The sequence below is a fragment of the Macrobrachium nipponense genome, chromosome 10 (genome assembly GCF_015104395.2).
Source record: "Macrobrachium nipponense isolate FS-2020 chromosome 10, ASM1510439v2, whole genome shotgun sequence".
Lineage (NCBI taxonomy): Eukaryota > Metazoa > Arthropoda > Malacostraca > Decapoda > Palaemonidae > Macrobrachium > Macrobrachium nipponense.
In genome coordinates this window covers 88,950,688-88,973,399 of record NC_087204.1, presented here as the reverse complement: position 1 = coordinate 88,973,399, position 22,712 = coordinate 88,950,688, and the positions used below count along the sequence as shown (strand labels likewise).

The following is a 22,712-nucleotide window of genomic DNA, read 5'->3' as shown; positions in this document are numbered from 1 at the left end:
ATATATATATATTATATGATATATATATATATATATATATATATATATATATAAATATATAAATAAATGGTTTTTGCCACGAAGGGAAAGTTGTGCCTGAGTAAAGGGTCGTGCTAGACCAAAGTTCTTGGCTATCTCCCTTTTCATTTTTTCCTTCGTGGCAAAACCTTTATTTATACATAGCATAACGTTTTATATACTTCGTGATCAAGTTATTCATATTATTCATAATATATATATATATATATATATATATATATATATATATGCATATATATATATATATATATATATATATATAATATAATATATATATAAAGGAAGAGGTGTCCAATCAGACGACAGTCAGGTACACGTGTTCTATTAATAAGAAACGTTTCACGTTGTCGCCAATACATCATCAGTCTGCAATTAAAAATTCCACAATTAAGATAAGCTTACAAATTGCAATAAATGAAAATGTAAATATAATCAGAAGGTTAATCAGGGAATGAGAAAAAAGCTACCCTTTCAAGAAGGAGGAAGGAGCTGAATGACTGCAAACGGAGAGGTCTGTCCACAACATAAACCTCACACCAAAGAGAGAGAGAGAGATGACGAGGTGTTGGAGTTTAAACCGGGGAATAGTAGGAGCTTGATAAACAATGACTCAAGGATAGTTAGGTGGACAGAACGCTTCATGGTGTCAACGATAGAGAAATGTTTCTTTTCAATAGTAATTTTACAACTCGTTGCATGCGTTCCTATATTAGAGAACTCGGGATTAGAAATTCTGGACCCAGTTCTGTAACTCAATCCCAACATGAATACCAATACATCTTGGGCAGGTTGCCACGGCCCTTAGTTTGAGAATTACTGCGTTAATGGAATAGTCCGTTGCTAAGTTTATTAGCCATTCATTTACGCCATAAATCATGTGTGTTTTGTAGCTATATTCTGTTTTTTTCATCTGTCCATCCGCCTGTGGTGTTTTTGTATGGTAACACTGCATCCCGAGCTTTAGATAGTTACATTCAGCTTACATTCAACGATTATAATAATATCCTATTTCGAATATTAACGGTGTACTTCGCATACAGTAAATTATTAGAACACTTTTCAGTTGCAAATGTACACCCAGATATCCTTTTATTTACCTAAAACTTACACATAGCGTAACTATCTAAAGCCCGGGACGCAGTGTTACCATACACAAACACCACAGGCGGATGGACAGATGAAAAAAACAGAGTATAGTCAGAAACTCGGGTAATTAGCCTCAGTCTCAACCTGTTCATGGACTCTTCGTTCAGTTACCAGCCAACCTGTTAATTCGTTAATCAAGCAGTAAACTAATTATTGAAATATTCATTTCCTAGCCGATTACCCTTTACTTAATATATAAATCATGTAATCAAGTTAACTAAAACATTTTATCAGTCAATCGATTCCTGAGACCGTTTCAAGTTAGTTCATTTTTCATCCAGTTACTGGATCAATTAATAAAGTGTCAGTCTGGTACACCTCTGCTAGCCAGTTCCTCTTGCAGTAAGTACACATCTCTGGAACTACACACTCAAATGATCGTCATTTGCAAGCATCCCCGGAAAGAATTAATCATACTTATTATTAAAGTAAGTGTAAGCTTCTTTGAATTTCTTATCATTAATATTCCACCTTATACGAAAAAAAAATTATGAAGCGGAAGAAATTCTTGCTCACATCTGAATTTTTCTTATCACATTAAGATTTTGTACTTTAGGTAACATAAGACAAAAGTATCAATTGATTCCAGGTTTATCAGAAGAAAATAATGCCGAAAACCTTCACACAAAGTGAACTTCAGATTTAGATTTTCATGTTTCAAGTATTTTAGAGACGGAATGATGCATCTAGAGTAAATTCCAAATTATTAGAAGGGCTATTCCGAAAGTTAGAAACTTCAAACTTTTAAACCTTATTAGCTCCGGCAAAACTTTCAGCGAATGGAACTTACCTTTGAAATGTTTAAAGTTATTATAAACCCTAATTATAAAAAAGCTAATAATTACAAGACAGATATGTTCAACATCTTTAGACTGTAATAAAACAGACAGAGATTTATATTAGAAATTTCGTCTTTCTACAAGCAAAAAGTGTCAAGGATTTTTAACCAACTACTCAGTCGTATATAGAAAACCTGTTATTCCACAGACCAGATGTTCAAAGCACTTCAGAACACTAAAAGCACAAAGTTCCATATAAAGAGAAAGAGAGAAAAAAACTTGCAGTTTCAAAAGCGAGATGTTTCAAGACGCCATGACGCTGACGAAGCTATCATTCAAAAGAAGTTTCTACTCCACGGTCAAGAAGTATCAAGCCTTTTAGAGCTCAACTATTAACCCGGTTCAAAGAATTCGTTATCCCGTCAACTAGGAGATCTGTGCGTCAGCTGAACCAACTAGAGGGCGGAAGAATACACAGACCACAGACCCATCCTTAGGCGTCCAGGCCGTATTACCGGCCGTAAATTTCCTGCTAACAAGGAGAGGAAAGGAAAAGATATGGAGAAACTATAGGATTTGCCTATACAAGCTGACACCCCATCCCGGCGGCCCTTAGCTATATAAAAGAGGTCTTGATCTCCAGATCCACGCTTAGTGGCACAGTAGCAAAGGTGAGTGAATTGTCTTCGCAGAGCTGTCTTTCAAAGGTAATCGATGTATACTACTACACTGATGTTATCTAAAGCTGGGTCATTTGGGATTCATTTTTATGAGTTGTGTGCTTTGTGATGCATATATATAATTATCTATATAGATTATATATATTATTATATTATCTATATTAGATATTATATTAATATATTATTATTATATTATATTAGCGGAAGCCACTGGGAAAATTTAAAAAAGAAAAGACAGGGTGCCAAGTACTTTCATGGTATTTAACACATCTTCGGGGCACAATAAATACCCAAAAGTACATGGCACTCTGTCTTTTCTTTTTTAAATTTTCCCAGCGGCTTCAGCTAATAAGCAAAATCACGTGCTTACTTTTGTGATTTCTTTCTTACTATATTATATATATATATATATATATATATATTATATATATATATCTATATATATATATTTCTTACTATATATATACACAATCCTGGAGCCACAGAAATCAATTAGTCAGAAGTTTAATGGAACGCTTTCCATCGCGTGTTGTATTTAGCATTTAGCAAATATCTACCTAGATTCTATTTGTTAATTATGCGATTCGCTTAATGAGGTTAATTTTCAATTTCTCCTCAAAATGAATAGAAAAATCGTGATGACGTTTAATCTCTCACGAAACATACCACGTTTAGGACAAAGCGCAAACAATGAATTTTCAACTTCTGGTATGTATCACATGATAACTCTGGTATGTATACATTGTCGCAATCACATATATATATATATATATATATATATATATATATATATATATGGTGTGTGCGTGCGTATATAGTATATACAGAGTATATATATATATATATATATATATATATATATATACATATATATATATATATATATGGTGTGTGCGTGTGCGTATATATAGTATATACAGTATGTATATATATATATATATATATATATATATATAATATATATAAATATATATATATATATAATATATATATATATACATATATATATATATATATATATATATATATATATATATAAATTCAATGTTTATGCCAAATGTGCTGGATATATTGTTCATTACATCACATAAGATGCATTTTGCTTGTCTTTAGTTTGTTGATTTGCGTTAAATAATTACAAATATAAATTCATCAAATTATGATACATCTTTCAAAGGATTCTGAAAATATTTCGAGTTTTTGTTGCATAGGTAAATAATGAATGGGTAGGTTGATTAATACTATGGTAATGTTCAACATTCTAATGAAGATAGCGTTTCACTGGTCATAATGATCTAGAAAGGTCCCCACTGCGAAATAGAACATAAAAAAATCTCTACACGTTCACTGAACATTTCGATGAAATCTTGCTTTTTTTAAATATTAATATTTCTCCAATAATCTTTTCCATTTTGAGTTGTTTGTTTAACTTTGCACCTGAAATTAATGAAGTAGGAGATCGTGAGATAAAATTTCTTCATTGAAATACAATTTCTTTATAACTTACTGACCTGAAAATAAAATTAAAGACAAATCATTGTTCGTTGATGGGTAAGAGCAACCAAATACGTTCTAATTTTTCTTTTCTCATTGACAGATGAAGTGGATTTTTATGTGCGGTTTTCTGGCCGTAGCTGCCTACGCTCTGGCAGATATACCTGGTAAGGAACTTTAAAGAGGAATACGTAAACATTAATTATGTCATTTTTAGTTGTACTCCGGCGTTGTAACAGTGGCCTGGAAAATATCCACTTCCACTTTTCCAACATAATTTCTGTTGATTTTATTTTCAAATTATTAATTATTAATCAACACCTGTTCTTCAATTCAGAGCTTCAATTGGAACTCCGAGAATATACCTTAAATGTTTTAGTGTTGTAATTCAGTGCTTTAGAAGTGTTCAAGAAAGTTCACCCTCTAAATTGTGTCCTACTTTAGATTGTAATGTAATTCCCCATCGTTCTGTCAGCATCGTGCATATTTTCTCTTTAATTCCGAACAGGCATTTGCCACAATTACTGAATTGCATTACCTAACACATCCAGTTAACTAGTATTTTTCGGGTTTCATGTGGGATACCACAAACTGAATTTGTTGCATGGTAAACAAATTCAGTTTAATCAGTAAACACAGATTAAACCTACTGTCTGATATGGCTTCTAAACGATCGAATTAACCACAGCTTCCTTCCCCTTATACTCAGCCGAAAACCCGGTCTACAACCCGAGTGGAGCAAAATTCCTCGTCGGTGTGGTGAGGACTAATGTCATCAGTACTGCCAGTACGACTACTATCTCCGTCGCTGCTGTCACCTGTCACAACGGTAAGGCTAAATGATTTTGACTACGAATTGCCTGACGTCGCTACTGCTCAGTTTCCTAATGGGTAGAGCCGACCTTCCTGCTTTCTTTGTAAGTTTGTGCTCATGAAATACGAAGAGTAACTTTCCTAGACAATTGTTTAGCTTTAACAAGCATTACTAAGTTCTTGAATCCCTTTATGACTGCGTGCAGGTGTGATCTCTCTCTCTCTCTCTCTCTCTCTCTCTCTCTCTCTCTCTCTCTCTCTCTTTCTCTCTCTCTCTCTCTCAATCGCTGCACGCTTCATAGGACATTTGGTTATATAATAGGGGGTATCATATAAGCCAGAAAATATTTATAATGAATATAAATCAGGATGCGTTTGTCTATCTAAAGAATAATGACATTATTCCGACTCCTTTTCAGTAAATCTACATCTTTAAGAGGTCGTCATTTTCGTCTCCTATTCAGTAAATGAAACCTACTTATCAGCGAATAAAGATGTAATCAAAAGGAAGCAGTCAGAGATGTAACTAGTTACTATTTAAGATTTTGCTCAGACTCTTAATTTTTCCATTATCGCAAATAACAGATGTTTATTATTTCTTGACTAATTTATTTTACGAAGTTGTAATTTGCTAGTTTTTATGCAATTTCCCCCTATAGACTATTCCTTTATGTAATACCGCTGAATACTATTTCCTAGTTTATAATTCTTTCATTTTATTTTCAGTTAACCGTGAATTCTGTTTAAGCGACAAACCGTTTAGCCTAATAACATTTAACGTAACCGTATAAACATAACAAGCGAATCGGATCTTTCCTATGTATCCACCTTTTGCGGCGTGTTAATTACAAGCCCTTTGGGGATTACCGTAAAAACATAAACAAAAGACTGTAGATATCATAAAGATAATGACCCATAAGAAATATTAGTTGTAAATAACGACCCCGAACTTTCTAGGAGCGAATATACATTAGATAATCCTTCAGTAAAAGATATACGAGTCTAAATTCTGATTGAAAAAAAAAAAAACTTGTGTTTAGAACATGTCCATCTTTTCAAGTGCCCCAGTGTCACAGGTTAAAGATTATTTTTAAGATTAGTTTAGAACTACGTGAGGGGAAGTTTATCACTATTTACAAAACATCTTAAAAGGAAATAACTTTTTTTACTTGCTTTTTCAAGTTGAAATAAAACTGGATAATCTGCCTGGTATGAAAAATGTTCAGATATTAAAGTAAGATATGTCTGGTCTTGTAAAAGGAATAAGACAATGATGAATTATCATTGTAAATATTTTTTTCATTAGCTAACCTACAGCAGTTGTGACTTCAGGTCTGCGTGTAGTGAATGCCTAAACATAATTCAGCTTTTGTGTGTGACCTTCCTGTAGTCATGTAAAAAAAAAATTTCTTTCTTTTAATCGGCCGTTGAAGATATTGGCGGTTTACAATTACAACACTTGATACCGGAAAGGAAGGTGATTTTTTCGTTATCTTAAAGGAATATATATATTATATATATATATATAGATATATATATAGATATTATACATACATCATATATATATATGTATATATATCTATTTATTTATTAGATATATTATATATATAATATATATATATAGATGTTATGTATGTATATATATATAATATATATTATTATAAATAATATAATATTATATATATATATATATATACACGTATAGAGAGAAGAGAGAGAGGAGAGAGAAGACGAAGAGAGCGGAGAGAGAGACGAGGAGGAGAGAGAGAGAGAATACAAAAATCGGGCCTTATTATTATTTTCCCTTTATTTGGTAGTTGACATTTCTAGCTTTATATGTCAATTAATATGGAAGACATCATATCTATCGTCTAGTTGAACATGTTTAGATTTTTGTTAGCGCTGTAAATGAACTTGCTCTTAATTCATGTATTGCACGATATTGTTCACAAACTTTTAATTTTGCTAACCATTAAGTTATTGAACTAGTTTATTTTGTCTTAGATTTTATATAAAGAATTCTTCCACGTCCAAAACCCTAACTTTTTGATATACCAAAAGTCATCATGACGGTATTCCGAGAGAGAGAGAGAGAGAGAGAGAGAGAGAGAGAGTTATTCTTACAGTGATTGACTGACTTCCTCGTCACCTACAACTCCCACAGCGCGACCCTTCTCAGAGTTTTCCCCCACAGCAGTCAGGGGCCTGACGACCATAGCCCCGCTGCGTCAAACATTCTGACATTCGTCTCACATGTGAGAGACTTTGAAGCACCGCCTCCTATGTTAAAAGTTCATTCCAGAGCAAAAGGTCCGTCGACTAAAATGGCTTCTTTCCCCTCCAGGCATCCCCAGTAGTACCACCTGCTCAGGAAGGAAGAAGAGGTTGGCGCTGCCAGAACTTCCGGAGGTCAAACCTGGGTAAGTGACTGAATGTTTTCTAGTTCTTTTTGATTGACGCTTTTAAGGTAGTTTCGATCTGTAATTTGCTCAGTGAGACGGTCAGAGTTGTTTGGTATATTTTGCTTAAATACGTACTTCATTTATGCAAATATTCTACAAAGGTCTTTTTGAGTACTTTTACAGGTAACCTGAAAATTCCTTTGGACTCTGTCAAAACCCTATCAAAGGCAAAAATCTTTTACATAAATAGATATTTAGGAGTGTAAAGTAATGATATCTTTCGATGATGGGAAAGGAAGAAGAATAAACATGAATTCTATCCAAAGATGAGAGAGAGGTTTATGAAAAAGTATGTAGTACAAACCAGGAAACTAAATGATATAGAATTAAGATTAATGAAAGTGCAAAACTTCATATAAATAATAATGTTCTGAAGATGTCTTTTACACTTATTTTCATTTTCGCCATTGAAAGTCTAAAATCGAATGTCTTCAAATCTCTTATGGATGTCAGTAATATTGAATTTTTTAAAAATTATAGCTTAACTTATATTACTCGTGAACAGTGAACTAGACCAGAAAAAAATTGATAAAAGATAAAGATTAATGAAAATGCAAAACTTCCTATAAATATTAATCTTCTGAAGATGTCTGTTAAGGTGCGTCCACACGGTCGAACAATGTCCGACGGACAAACACTGTTACCATTTAACAATTGTCTGCCGGTCAATGCCCTGTGAGCAGAGTAAAAACAGTGATATACAACCTCATCTGGTACCACTGTTTGTTACCAGATATACTTCCATCGTTTCAACGCTTATGACATCATCCTGCTTCACCTATGATATGGTAACAGTGTTTGTCCGTCGGGCATTGTTCGACCGTGTGGACGCACCTTTACACTTGTTTTCATTGTTGCCATTGAAAGTCTCAAAATCTAACGTCTTCAAATCTTATGGATTTCAGTAATATTATAGTTATTGTTTTTTTATTATTAACTTAACTTATATTACAGTGAACACTTTGAAAATTTCGTTTATTGATGTTTGCAGATGTACTAGATTCTGCTTAAATTTTCATTATACCTAAGTAATTTGTATTTACCTTTTCCTTGAAAAGGAACTTCGAGGAAAACCTCGATTCCTCCTCTGACACAAACGAGGAGACCAATCCTGGAGTCAACCGCAGCAGCAGCAGCGACGGCATCCAGAAGCTGGTCATCTGGAAGACTTCGACCACCACCCTGACCTTCACGTCCTCTTCCACCATCTCTGGAACGACTCTCTCCCTCTCCTATTACTGCACTGCATCGGGCATCAGCGCCCCTTCAGCTTGTGGTTAGGTTAGGAACAGATCTTGCAAGATGTCCTTTTAGCGACGTCGACCAGTGCGAAGGATGTAAGATCTTGCAAGATATTTCCCGCATGGATTCACCGTCTTCCCTTTTTCCAGAGTCCTTGACGCTAGTTCTCTGGAAAATGTACTTAATTTATTTTTGTTGATTGTTAGGTTTTATTGTACAGTTACACTTGAACAGAAAATGGACTTTTATTTTGTACAGCAATTAGCTTTAAATTAATAAAAAAAGGACAAAAATAAAAATGCTATTGTTATCACTGCCCTATTGAGAAATACTTATCGCTATTGTGAGGTACCGACTTAAACAAGAAACTAATTTTTTTAAACAGCCCGGGCCCTCAGTGAATACAAACTTAGAAGTCTTATTCATTTTATTTATTTTATTTATTTTTTTGTAAATGCAAGTAGTTTCAGAAGACAGAGTAGTCTTTCTTTTCATTTCAAGATCATTAATTAAAATTTGAAGTTTCTATGCTACAACAATGATCATACAATTAAGAAATCGTTGAGCAATTGTGAATAAAACTATTGGAACATTCTTGAATAATCATGGAACATAAAGTGAGGCCTACAAACAGTGAGAAATCTTTGTCTACAAGCTTTGCAGTAATGGAAAACTCATCACAAAAATTTTAGATGTAATACGACAACTCTTAACTAATAATAAAGATCAACGCTGTCTTATAAATGAATGAATCTTTAATATGGAAACATGCCAAGTATGAAACTATCATTGATCAAAAGGACTAAAGAGAAATTGTCACAATATACCATCAAATTACATGTGGGAAGGCCATGAAGAAAGAAAAAAGGTTTAAAATCAATCATTAACAATGAGGTTACTCCCAGAGACTAATAACGAATGATTACCTAAGTATCTTAAGCTGTTTTAGCCTTTTATCATCATTAATCTTGAAAAAAGCGTGGCATTTTAAAAAGGAATAAAGTGGATCAGTTGAATATTCTTTTTAACCCACTTCATTCGGTCACTCCCTCATAACTGATCAGAGACGTCTCCACGATCATGCAAATTAAGTTGCCTTGGTCCAACACTTCACTGCAGATCATGGCCGGGGGGCTAAAGTTAGACAGCTGAATGAAGGGGGCAGAAATCACTCACATCGAGTCGAGGTGTATTCTGTTCCACTACCACATATTGACGTATGAGTTCACTCGGATTATATTCTGCTTTCGATGCAGAGACGCTTAGGGACAGTGCAGAGAAATATATTACATCAGTCAATATATATATATATATTATATATATATTATATAAATCACCATAAATAACCGGAAATATCCTTGAAAGAAATAAAAGTCCACACTTATGTAAAATGTGTATTAAAAATACATAAAAGACGGGAGCTTTCGTCTACTTGATCGGTAGACCTCATCAGCCGTACTGATTTTTCCTTTTCAAAAAATATACAAAAAAGTTACGAAGGACAGGCAGGACTCTGGAACCGTCTCCAAGGGAGAAAACAACCAAAACAAACTATCTCAATCATGTTAAGCCTGCGTTCAAATGTCTGGCCAAAAGACGAGCCGATCGTCGTGGTTGAACTACCTCCTCTGTGTGTTCGGCTGTTCCCTCGTCCAAAATTTCTGCATCGGCACCTGCAATGGGGGTTCTTCCTTCCAATGCCTGGGCAGGAGAAAGAGAGACAACCTGGGCAGTAGGAGTGGTGCAAACCACGTCTGTACTAATATTTATAGTTTTAAGAACCAAATAATTTAAAAATGTATCCTCTTGGGTAAATGATTTGTTAAAATCAAACACGTTTAAAATATTAATAAGAGCCTCTTCAACTACTCTGCGTCTACTTACGTTATTATCTTTGTAAATTACTCTCGCTCCTTCCCACTCAATTACATGCCCTAACTCTAACATGTGTCTGGCATCTGAAGTATATTTCGATCCCATCCTACATGATCGCTTATGCTCCTCTAATCTTATACCTAATCCCCTGCCTGATTCCCCATAATAACACTTATTGCAATCTTTACACGGTACCACGTGAACGTCATCTTTCCCTTCTTTTTCATGATTCCTAATCAACTTTGATTTTAACGAGGTATTATACCTAAAAGTTAAATCCAACCTATTTTCCCTATTCTGTTTTAATAAATGTTGCACCCTTTCCAAACTATGATGATAAGGAAGCGGAATACACTGACTACTTTTGAATTCACATTTCCCGATCGGTGGATTATAAAAGTTTTTTCTAGCCTTGGTAAACGCTTGGTCAATAAAATATATTGGGTATCCCAGTGTCGTGAAAACCTCTCTTATATGTTCCATATCCTTGTCTATGTACTGTGGATCACAAATCCGAAGCCCTCTCGTTACCATGTTGACAATTACATTAGACTTTATATGTTGGCTATGGTATGAATAAAAATGAATGTACATTTCTGCGTTGGTGTCTTTTCTGTATACACTAAATGTAAAGTTAAAAGTAACAGGGTCATGGTGAACCAGAACGTCCAGAAATGGTAAATTATTGTCGACCTCAAATTCAACTGAAAATTTAATGGTTGGCATCAAGTTATTAACAAATTCTAAAAAACGGTTAAACTGAATAACATTACCTTTATGAATTAAATAGATATCGTCAACATATCTGACCCACAGAAAAGGCTTAATGTCCTCAGGACAACGGCTAACTAAATCAGCTTCAAACAATTCCATGCACAAATTAGCCAACATTGGAGACAATGGTGACCCCATAGCTATTCCGAAGTTTTGTCGGTAACCCTGCCCTCTGAAACTAAATACAGTTCAGCTAACGCAAAGCTTAATCAAATCAATTAAAATGTCAACAGGAATTTGTGGATTAAAGTTACCCTCCCTTTCTTTTTCCTTGAGTTTGTTTAAAACGAAATCTAATGGGACATTTGTAAATAATGCATTAACGTCTAAACTAATCATTTTAATCTCGCAATGGCTTATATTCCGTATTCTTTCAATAAAGTCTGATGAATGACGTAAATGAGAAGGGGAGAATTTACCCAAGAAATTACTCAGAATCGTAGCTAACCATGACACCATGGGTCTCAATGGTATGCCATAAAAATACGGAAGGAACGGATTCTTATCAGAAGTCATTTTAAGTAAATTATCACGCAAATCTCTATCCATGACCCGGCTGCTGATAGCCTTAAGCTGCCTATTAAATTCTTTCTGTATCTCACTAATCGAAGGAATCGATACAAGCTTCGTATATGTATTTTCATCATCCAATAATCTAAAAATCTTATTGTTATAATCATCAATGTTCATAATAACAACTGCCCCACCCTTATCTGCCTTCATAATTTTAATGGACTTGATTAAGCTTTGCGTTAGCTGAACTGTATTTAGTTTCAGAGGGCAGGGTTACCGACAAAACTTCGGAATAGCTATGGGGTCACCATTGTCTCCAATGTTGGCTAATTTGTGCATGGAATTGTTTGAAGCTGATTTAGTTAGCCGTTGTCCTGAGGACATTAAGCCTTTTCTGTGGGTCAGATATGTTGACGATATCTTTTTTATTTATAAAGGTAGTGTTATTCAGTTTAACCGTTTTTTAGAATTTGTTGATAACTTGATGCCATCCATTAAACTTTCAGTTGAATTTGAGGTCGACAATAATTTACCATTTCTGGGCGTTCTGGTTCACCATGACCCTGTTACTTTTAACTTTACATTTAGTGTATACAGAAAAGACACCAACGCAGAAATGTACATTCATTTTTATTCATACCATAGCCAACATATAAAGTCTAATGTAATTGTCAACATAGTAACGAGAGGGCTTCGGATTTGTGATCCACAGTACATAGACAAGGATATGAAACATATAAGAGAGGTTTTCACGACACTGGGATACCCAATATATTTTATTGACCAAGCGTTTACCAAGGCTAGAAAAAACTTTTATAATCCACCGATCGGGAAATGTGAATTCAAAAGTAGTCAGTGTATTCCGCTTCCTTATCATCATAGTTTGGAAAGGGTGCAACATTTATTAAAACAGAATAGGGAAAATAGGTTGGATTTAACTTTTAGGTATAATACCTCGTTAAAATCAAAGTTGATTAGGAATCATGAAAAAGAAGGGAAAGATGACGTTCACGTGGTACCGTGTAAAGATTGCAATAAGTGTTATTATGGGAGCCTAAGCGATCATGTAGGATGGGATCGAAATATAGTTCAGTTGCCAGACACACGTTAGAGTTAGGGCATGTAATTGACTGGGAAGGAGGGAGAGTAATTTACAAAGATAATAACGTAAGTAGACGCAGAGTAGTTGAAGGGGCTCTTAATGAGTATTTTTAAACGTGTTTGATTTTAACAAATCATTTACCCAAGAGGATACATTTTTTAATTATTTGGTTCTTAAAACTGTAAATATTAGTACAGACGTGGTTTGCACCACTCCTACTGCCCAGGTTGTCTCTCTTTCTCCTGCCCAGGCATTGGAAGGAAGAACCCCCATTGCAGGTGCCGATGCAGAAATTTTGGACGAGGGAACAGCCGAACACACAGAGGAGGTAGTTCAACCACGACGATCGGCTCGTCTTTTGGCCAGACATTTGAACGCAGGCTTAACATGATTGAGATAGTTTGTTTTGGTTGTTTTCTGCCTTGGAGACGGTTCCAGAGTCCTGCCTGTCCTTCGTAACTTTTTTGTATATTTTTTGAAAAGGAAAAATCAGTACGGCTGATGAGGTCTACCGATCAAGTAGACGAAAGCTCCCGTCTTTTATGTATTTTTAATACACATTTTACATAAGTGTGGTCTTTTATTTCTTCATACATGTATATATATGTGTGTGTGTGTGTTAATGTTTACAATCATGTATGTGCGTATGTAGATGATATAAACAGATGAAGGTGATAAATACCTTTAGCTTTAAATCAAAGTATTAAAGAAATTCTGAGGACATGATAATATTTCCTTTATAATTAAAACGTATATTATCGTTTAAAAAAAACCTGCCCTGCTAAGTAATCGATGAAGTTCCTATCTTTGCATCAATAGTATTTAAAAGAAAATGTGACATGGAATAATTTTTCATCTATACAAAAGAGAAAAATCTAAGGATTCGAGGAAGCAGATGCACTACAAAGACTTCTAATCCTATAATTAGACGCGTACTAGATGACAGATGTACGATGACTTCTCGGTCTATTTATATCTGAACGAGGTGGTCTTTTCCTAGATACGTATTTAGCGGTGATATTTGTTATTTGTTTCCGTCGAGTCAGTGGATGAAGTTGTTACGTTCATCCATCCTGTTGGCTGTGAGCAGCAGCGAATTGTGGTGTGGAATGAACTTTGCAGAAATCACTCATTCAGAGCATCAACGTTTTCAGGATATGAAGTGGATTCAATGTAAGTTTGTATATTCAAGTTTGTATATCAGAGGCATCATAACGCATGCAGTCGAAATTTATTGTGATAAAAGGGGTTTCACAAATATGACCTTTGCACTAGCGTAGTTTAAAAAATGTTTTATGAATGATCTTAATCTGTTCGGCTGCCAATGCATAACAGCGCTTGTCAGCGTCGCCAGTGCTAAAATAAATGAATAAATATATAAATAAAATAAAATTGATGGTATGTCTCTTACTTTCAGTTTTCTGCAAAAGAAAACTATCGTGGGGGCTTTGTCTGTCTGTCCGTCCGCACTCTATTCTGTTCGCCCTCAGAACTAAAAAAATCTAATGAGGCTAGAGGGCTACAAATTGGTATTTTGATCATCCACCCTCCAATCATCAAACGTACCAAATTACAATCCTCTAGCCTCAGTAGTTCTTTATTTTATTTCAGGTTAAATTTAGCCATAGATCGTGCATCTGGCAGCGCTTTCCGGAGGCATGGGACGCACTCTCACTCTATCGAATATGGTGTGCGACTGAAGAGCCACCGGTCTAAGCTAATGGTTTTATACAGCGTTATAAGTGTCTTTTCTTCGACGCATTTTTTGCTTGCTTTGTTTTGAAATTGCGCTATCAAAATGGGAAATGCGGTATTTGATATTGTAAATTTCTCATTTCAGAATACTACTAACAAGGATCGCGAATCTAACACTCCAGTTACACAATACTATTTCATATCTCTCTATGAATCAATACAAAATTATATTCTTCGAATAAAGAAAGGTAAAAAAAATTCAAAACTTTGGTATTTCTTTATGTTAAGACTTGAAAAACATATATTTTATGTTCTGACAACACCGACCGCACTTCATTTTTCAAAATAGTTATAAATGATGAAATATATTCTCGAATTACTCTTTTATTTGGCCTTTAGGGAGGAAATAAAGCCATTTAGCTTTCTTATTGGGAAATTCTGATAAACGTTGCAACGCCAGAGACAAGATTAATTAGCTTATGTTGAGGAGGGAAAAAATATCATTATTCTAGCTATGGAAAATAAAAAGCAGCATTAAAGTTACTGTTAGTCAATATTCTGTTCTACTACATAGTATCTGCCGTCTTTAAACATTCTGGATGATTTTTAAATAGTAGGAAATAAAATGTTGCCATTTTCATGTCACAAAAAAGCGGTTAAATAATACCAAACTTTGGAAAATGTTAAAGTGATTATATCTAAACAATATATTTTGCAAATATCATTCACTTGCTTGAAAAATGTAGCTGCTTTACGTACATACACTGCAATGAAAATCGAAATGAATAATGCCGAAGCCCTGCATTCAGTGCACAAGCGTTTTAATTCAGAACATTATTCAGTGTGGTCTGTGACGCTGTTTACATGATCTACAGATAACATTCTATTGTACCTGCTTCACGATGGAATAGCGAATGAAAGAATGATTATAAGTTATCTGACATCGTAACTTACTCATTTTCAATGAAGAACGTTTAATGGAAGGTGTCCATAGTGTTGTAAGCTTCGTTTCGGTGGCAAATGTTATTTTGAAACCCCATCATCTTTCACCGAACCCGAGCTCCTATTACGAATATCCTTAGTTATCAAAAGACTCCACTCTATTGTTAGCTGAAGCAAATATGATTATAACACTACAAATCACTCATCCTTTTTGTGGGTGAGTTGCAATCTGACCTGTAGTGGCACCGTAAAGATTGTCATTAGTCACACCTCAGGGCACAATTACTTCTCTGGTCAAAGAGCTTTGATAAAGCTTACAATGGCCATACCATCATCAGATACCTTCGATAAATCTTACATTAGCAGCAAGTATCAATTACCTTTGATGTCTCTTACAGTAGCCGTACCATTATCAATTGCCTTTGATAAATCTGATACTAGCCGTAATATTATCAATTACCTTGACAGAATTGCAAAAATTACCGAAAGAAATTTGATTTTATCTTGTCAGCATTTTTAAGCATTTTATTTAGTCCAAGTTGCTGTAAGCAATACTATATTCCTTTATTCCTGTCCGAGTATGATCGAATCAAACATTACCAGTACTTATTGAAATAACATTATGAATGTATATTTGGATGGATGAGACATCTTTCGCTTTTACCAGAAAAATTCTCCCTGAGATTCAAATTGATTTGAACTTCATTCTTCTCAAACGGTTACCAGTTTCTTTGTTCTTCTCCAACATAATCTTACATAATATGGAGAACCCGCAATCATTTGATGCTGCAGTCAATGGACGCACGAACATTTTAAAGAAAAATTAAATTTTTAGCTCTTTAAGTTTTTAGGAACCTGCTCGAAGAACAGCAACACCAAGGTTTGCAACCAATATTAGTGTAAGTTGAGGTAAGCTGCCGTATATATGGTATTCAGCACAAGAGCATTTCATCAGAAGATCTTGAATGCCATGAAAAATAATAAATCTAATGGAGTAATATATCTGATACACTAACCTGCTAGGATTTTCGTCTTAAATATCCTCCAAGCAAAAATAGAATCATAGCCTTCAGTTTCACCGAAGAACGTCTATAAATTGCCTTCAGGATTAAACGATTCAAGGAATTAGCTATCTACTTTCCTCAAAGTATCATTTCGTACGTCTCCCTCAAAAGCGCATAGAGAAATTGCTTCCTTCTTTTGGGCTATAAATATGATCTGAAATAATCTCTGGAGTTACGACAAATTTATCGAAGATGTAAATTTAATCTTGTGATGCCATCCGAATTTATGGAAAATCTTTCCTAGTGCATAACAAGGCTTTATGCCCGGTTCGCAATTACTTTGCTGGGTGTGATTTTTGAGGGGCGGAGTCTGTTAATAGGAATGTGCTTTCAGTATCTTATCAGCATAACCCTCTGGCAGTGATCATTTTTCTTCAAACGACAGTTGCGTTACCTTTTCGAAACACTTTCTTATTGTTCGGAGAGAAAGAGGGAGAGAATGAATATATAAATATATTATATATATATAGTATATATATATAGATATATATTATATATAGTATATGTATATATATATATATATATATATATATAGATATATAGTATATATATATACATATATATTGCATATATATGTATATATGTGCGTGTGTTTTAAAAACATTGACATGCCCATACATTTAAAGATGCAGTTTCGGACACAGAAAGGCCCCGTTACAAAACATTGTTTAACAGACGATCTGAGACTTTGGCAGGAGAGACCGCTTAAGTGAGGATTTAGTCAAGAGTAGTGCCTCCGTGTCAAAAGGTACCAGGAACTCCTGACCCAAGGTAGAGAACGACCCCCGGGCGTCTCCTGTTTGCCACATCCACAGGACTTGGCTGAACTACAGTAAAAGGATTTTGGGGGCATTTGCTTCATTTAAAGATCGAGCACCTTGCATCTATCGACGAATTTAGTTGCAAGTATCAATATTTCCCATTTGATTCTAGTTTACGAATTGTTCTTTTTCTTAGTCACTGCCTGATTCCTTCTCGTTTTTTTTAATCTTTTTATTATAAAGTTAACTTGTTAGGATGAAACGGTTAGTATATGCTTTTTCAGGAACCATTCCTCTCAAAGTTATCATCGCAATAAATAGGTAGAGATAATTATAAAAAACTTGAAGAATGACAATTGTCTGTTCATAAAATCAAGTCTTTGCACTTACTTGCATAAATACATACAAAGGGTAAAGATTTATTTACAGAAGTCACGAGTCGCCTGAGGCTCTCGACGTACTTAAGGACACTAACCTTTCGTAAATTAGTTTTGGAAATTAAGGAACTTTTGATTTTGTTGCTTTAGGAAATTGAAAACATAGACAAGACTCTTGCAAAGCGTTACGAGCAAATTCTTGTAGGTAAATCATTAACGACCTTCAGCATGAAATGAAAGAGGCGTGAAGCTGAAGTGCCCAAGGAGAGGCCATCGACCGACGTTTGTTATGGAGACTTCTTTGTGGCCTCTGGTGCTAACTACCTTCAGAAACCCCTTAAGTAATGAAGAGGCTTTTCCAACTGTACATATTCAGGGTTACAATTCTTTTCTTTTTTTCACAGAAATGAAAAGAAATTAATATAATTCCAAGTTCCAGAGAAATTATTTTAACAATTTATATTCAAAAGGACCATTGTGAAATAATCGAATAAAAAGACTTATACGGTATTTACAATACCAATAACCACCAAATTCTTCAAACGCTTCTGCATATATATTAATATATATTATATATATATAATATATATATATATATATATATATACATATATATATATCTATATATATACTATAGATATAGATAATATATATATATATAATTATAGATATATATAATATTTATTATATATATTATATATATTATATATATAAGATATCTATATATATATATATATATATATATATAATTATATATATACATATATACATATAATATAGTATATTAAATAATATATTATTATATATATAATTATATATATATATATATACATATATATATACTATATAGATAGCTAACTTTATATATATATATCATATATATATATCTATTATATATATATATATTTACATATATTATATATGTATAGCTATACCACTATACTATATATATATATATAATATATAGAATCTATTATATCTTATATATGAGATATATACATATATATATATATCTTATATATATATATATAAAGTTGGCCTTAATCATAAAACTACAAATTGCAAATACTGACACCTTAATGATCAGTAATTTTGATATCAAATTTAGATCCACTGTATAACCTCAGTACTTTTTGTTCACAACTTAACAATGGGACGCAGCTTCGTCCTCTGCATGTGATGATTTAAAGATTGCAGCTCCATGTACTGTATCTTTTGTTCCTTTCTAAGTAGCTATTTCTACCATTTCCAATATTACGGCTGAATTTGCAACATTACAGTTTTATCTGTTTATCTTTATTATTTATACTGTGTGAAAGCTTGCGAGCTTTGGGCCCCGATGTCCAGCCTTCCCACACATATGTTTTCTAGGGCAGCGATCGTCAACATTTTGAACGTCATGGACCACTAATGTATAATTTTATATTTGGCGGACCACTAATATAAATTTTTAAAAAAAAGGTAAAAACGTTTATATAATAATAATCAGAAAACTTTTATTTTAGACATATGAAATGCACCTATTTAACATAAAAAAAAGTTATGGTTTGATTGTTTCAAAAAATGAAAATTTGAAATATACGTTTTACTCATTTTAGTGTGATATTTGTTCCTGCTTGTTTGAAATAAGTTTGTTGATTTTCGGCTCCAATGACGTTACTACAAGACGGAGAGCTGTTTTTATTTGGAGCTGAGATCCAAATTTTTATTGCTGAATCGCTCTAAAATGCTAATTCTACCATTAAATATGCTAAATTGGCAAAACTGCCGCTCTCCGTCTTCTGTGCAATTTTTTTTATCACGGTTGCCTGAAAAGGATTAAGGAAACATAAAAATTGAAATAATGTCCCAATTTTTTTGCGGACCATCAAAATTTCTTTGCGGACCACCGGTTCGGAACCGCTGGTCTGGGGTTATGGAAGCAACAACTGTCAGTTATGAAATAACATATTTTCCCGGAGGGATGCATCGCCATTTGATACAGGCATCCTGATAAGAGATAATGACTTCGATAATTAGATAACATAATTCACGATTAAATCTGAAAATCATATACCCCAACTTGTGCTGTCGTTATATTGGACGACCATAAGGAATTATGTCTTTAAGGCATAGCGGCACAAAGAAATGGGAGGAACTAGTGCCCTTTGGGGGAAAACAGGGCTTCGTCTTTCTTGCAACTAGCTAAGCAATATACTAACCGCATAATTTTCCAGGGGTAAATAGCAATTAAATAAATCGTAAGCACTATTATGAAGGTAGAAGGTGATTTTTTTCATATATCTCAATAAACATTCCACTAATTTAACGAAAATTATTACGAAGCTGGATAAGTGCATTATCATGACATAACATTGAGAGAAATTTTCAAAGTCGATAGTCACTTTATTCGACAAAGTTCTCACTTCGTTCATTACTAAAATTTCTCTCTCCCATTTATATTCGAAATTTGCTTTTATTTTAGATGAGGAATGAATATTTTGTTAGTAATTAAGTCATAAAACAGGAGCTCACTGAATCTGCCAATATATATGTTAAGCTTTTGTCGTTCTATATTCTTCCACGTCTTCCTCGCATAGTGGGGTAGTTTAACTCCGAAATTGGGTCATACCGTTACAGAGCGGATAAAATCACCAAATTTGGCATGTGTCCTCTCTACATCCCAGAGAATGATTTTGGAGTAGGAGCCCAAAAATTAAAGTTCCCTACGTCGGTCAAATTCAAGATGGCGTCCAAGATGGCCGCCCAGACCACCTTCGCCCACGGTTTGGTCAATAATAGTACTATCTTATGAGGCAAGACCTCGTCTTCATGGTTTTCGTGCTCAAGAAATTAAAATTTACGCTTCCAAATAGATATTAGGACTTTAAATAGAAATAACGTAATAAGAGGAAACAAAAATTAACATATTTGCTTATCATGACTTTTTAGCCCGGGTAGAAACTGTCATATACACAAACAATTTCTTCTCTAGAATTTATATCATAACATGAAAAATCAATTAATCAGGGCTGAATGTGATGATAACAATAGTCTATTAGCACATTTGCATTTGCAAAAAGGTGTTGCACTGCAGATTAGCTTGTGAACATTTGCATCTTGAGCGAATTCTATCGCAACTGAAGTATGTGTGTATTTTGTTGCATTCCAGCATGCCCATGTTTGAGGTATTTTATTTGCTTACTTGTGAAATTTTCAATAGCGATACCAAGCGTATTATATTTAACCATTGTTATTATTATTATTATTATTATTATTATTATTATTATTATTATTATTATTATTATTATTATTAAATTTTGGGGTGCAGCTCAACATTCCCATTTGATTTAACATGTTTGATCAGAAATGTTCTACTATACTCTGTTTTTTTTTCATCTGTCCATCCGCCTGTGGTGTTTGCGTATGGTAACACTGCGTCCCGGGCTTTAGATAGTTACATTCAGCTTACATTCAACAATAATAACAATATCCTGTTTCGAATATCAACAGTGTAATTCGCATACAGTAAATTATTAAAACACTTTTCAGTAGCAAATGTACACCCAGATATCCTTTTATTTACCTAAAACTTACACATAGCGTAACTATTTAAAGCCCGGGACACAGTGTTACCATACGAAAACACCACAGGCGGATGGACAGATGAAAAAAAACAGAGTATAGTTACTGAATAATTCTTAGAAATACAGAAAAAAGAAAATATCAGCTGATGTAAAGTTGTCAGGATTATACTTCTGAAATGATTTTCGCGTGAAGTTATGAGAAAAAACATGAATGTTTAACCAAAAGTAGTCGATAAGCAAGTCAATTCATAATAGACATTGCAAAATTATTACCTTCTTTTGAATATTAATAATTTATCACTGAATAATCCAGAGGCATCACGAATTGATCGAAAATGGGTCCTTATAAAAAAGATATTCACTAATATATGTAATTGATTAAAATGAACAGCATCGTATCTCGGTTCACTAAAGTCCATCTACCTCAGTAAAATTATGAGGAAAAGCAAAATTGCTCTGTAGCCTTTGAGTGGTGAACAGAGGTAAATAATGTAGAACTCTTGGTCAATAAAGGCTACATGAACTTATCTTTTTAATGGCTATTTGCTATGATCTGAAATAGTAAGGGTTGATTATCATTTATCTTCTAGACGTTGGCGATCCTTGAAATTAACTGGAAATAATACAACGGTAATCAGGTGACTTGACAACATTAGCCGATAAATAGTAAATAGTGAAGTTGTCTTATGAAATGAAACAGTGATCTGTATACCTGCTTAAAAATGTCAAGTAAATAAGCTAAATTCCTTCGAAACGTTGATCTCTGAACATTCATATCCAGATACGTTTCTTTTTGAATAGTTATTGGTAAGGAATCACCAAATAAACGATTGATAGAATTGTTTGCAAATTTTTCCAATTTTATTTTTGATATCAGTGTGACTGATTTTGGAACTAAATTCATAGCAAGTGTGTTTATCGAAATAAAAAAAAAAGGCTGAGAATGTCTAGCATTTTCCATCGAATTACTTTATTCTGTTTTTTATGTATTTATTTAGATATAGTACTTCATGCTGCTTTTCACTGATGACTGTACTAATGACCTGCAGCAGCCATAAGCAATGCGGGGTGGTGACTTATTCCTGAGGTGCTATGATGATGTTTTGTATTTCATATAAATACAGTACATCTACGAATAAAACACAAATCTAAAGTGAATCTTGAAAAATGCCCTCCCGCCCCCCAACAAAAACAATACTAGCGTGCAAAGAGCATCAGACATGGGTAAATCGCACAGAAATTTATAACTTTTTAGAAATAAAAACCATCAGAAATCAAAATATGAATAACGAAATGCTCCGTAAATTTCAATTTTCATTCCTCTGCAAATTCCCGAGACGAGAATGATAATGTGGGCGAGAAGACAAACAACGAAAACGGGAGACTGT

The 22,712-nt window shown here is 33.8% G+C and overlaps 2 protein-coding genes across 2 annotated transcripts in view; both read left to right on the top strand.

Moving 5' to 3' along the window:
* The first annotated feature begins 4,245 nt into the window (after positions 1-4,245).
* Positions 4,246-8,909, top strand: LOC135224188 (uncharacterized). The gene is made up of 4 exons (XM_064263054.1): positions 4,246-4,305; positions 4,848-4,967; positions 7,296-7,371; positions 8,472-8,909. Exons 1-4 carry the CDS (start codon positions 4,257-4,259, stop codon positions 8,692-8,694), a joined length of 468 nt encoding a protein of 155 aa, XP_064119124.1. The 5' UTR covers positions 4,246-4,256; the 3' UTR covers positions 8,695-8,909.
* An 11,493-nt stretch (positions 8,910-20,402) lies between these two features.
* The window catches only part of LOC135224037 (protein O-linked-mannose beta-1,2-N-acetylglucosaminyltransferase 1-like), a 28,355-nt gene continuing 26,045 nt past the window's right edge, over positions 20,403-22,712 (top strand). The window contains exon 1 of the mRNA XM_064262958.1: positions 20,403-20,523. Coding sequence (XP_064119028.1) covers positions 20,403-20,523 — 121 coding nt within the window. The remainder of the gene's footprint in view (positions 20,524-22,712) is intronic.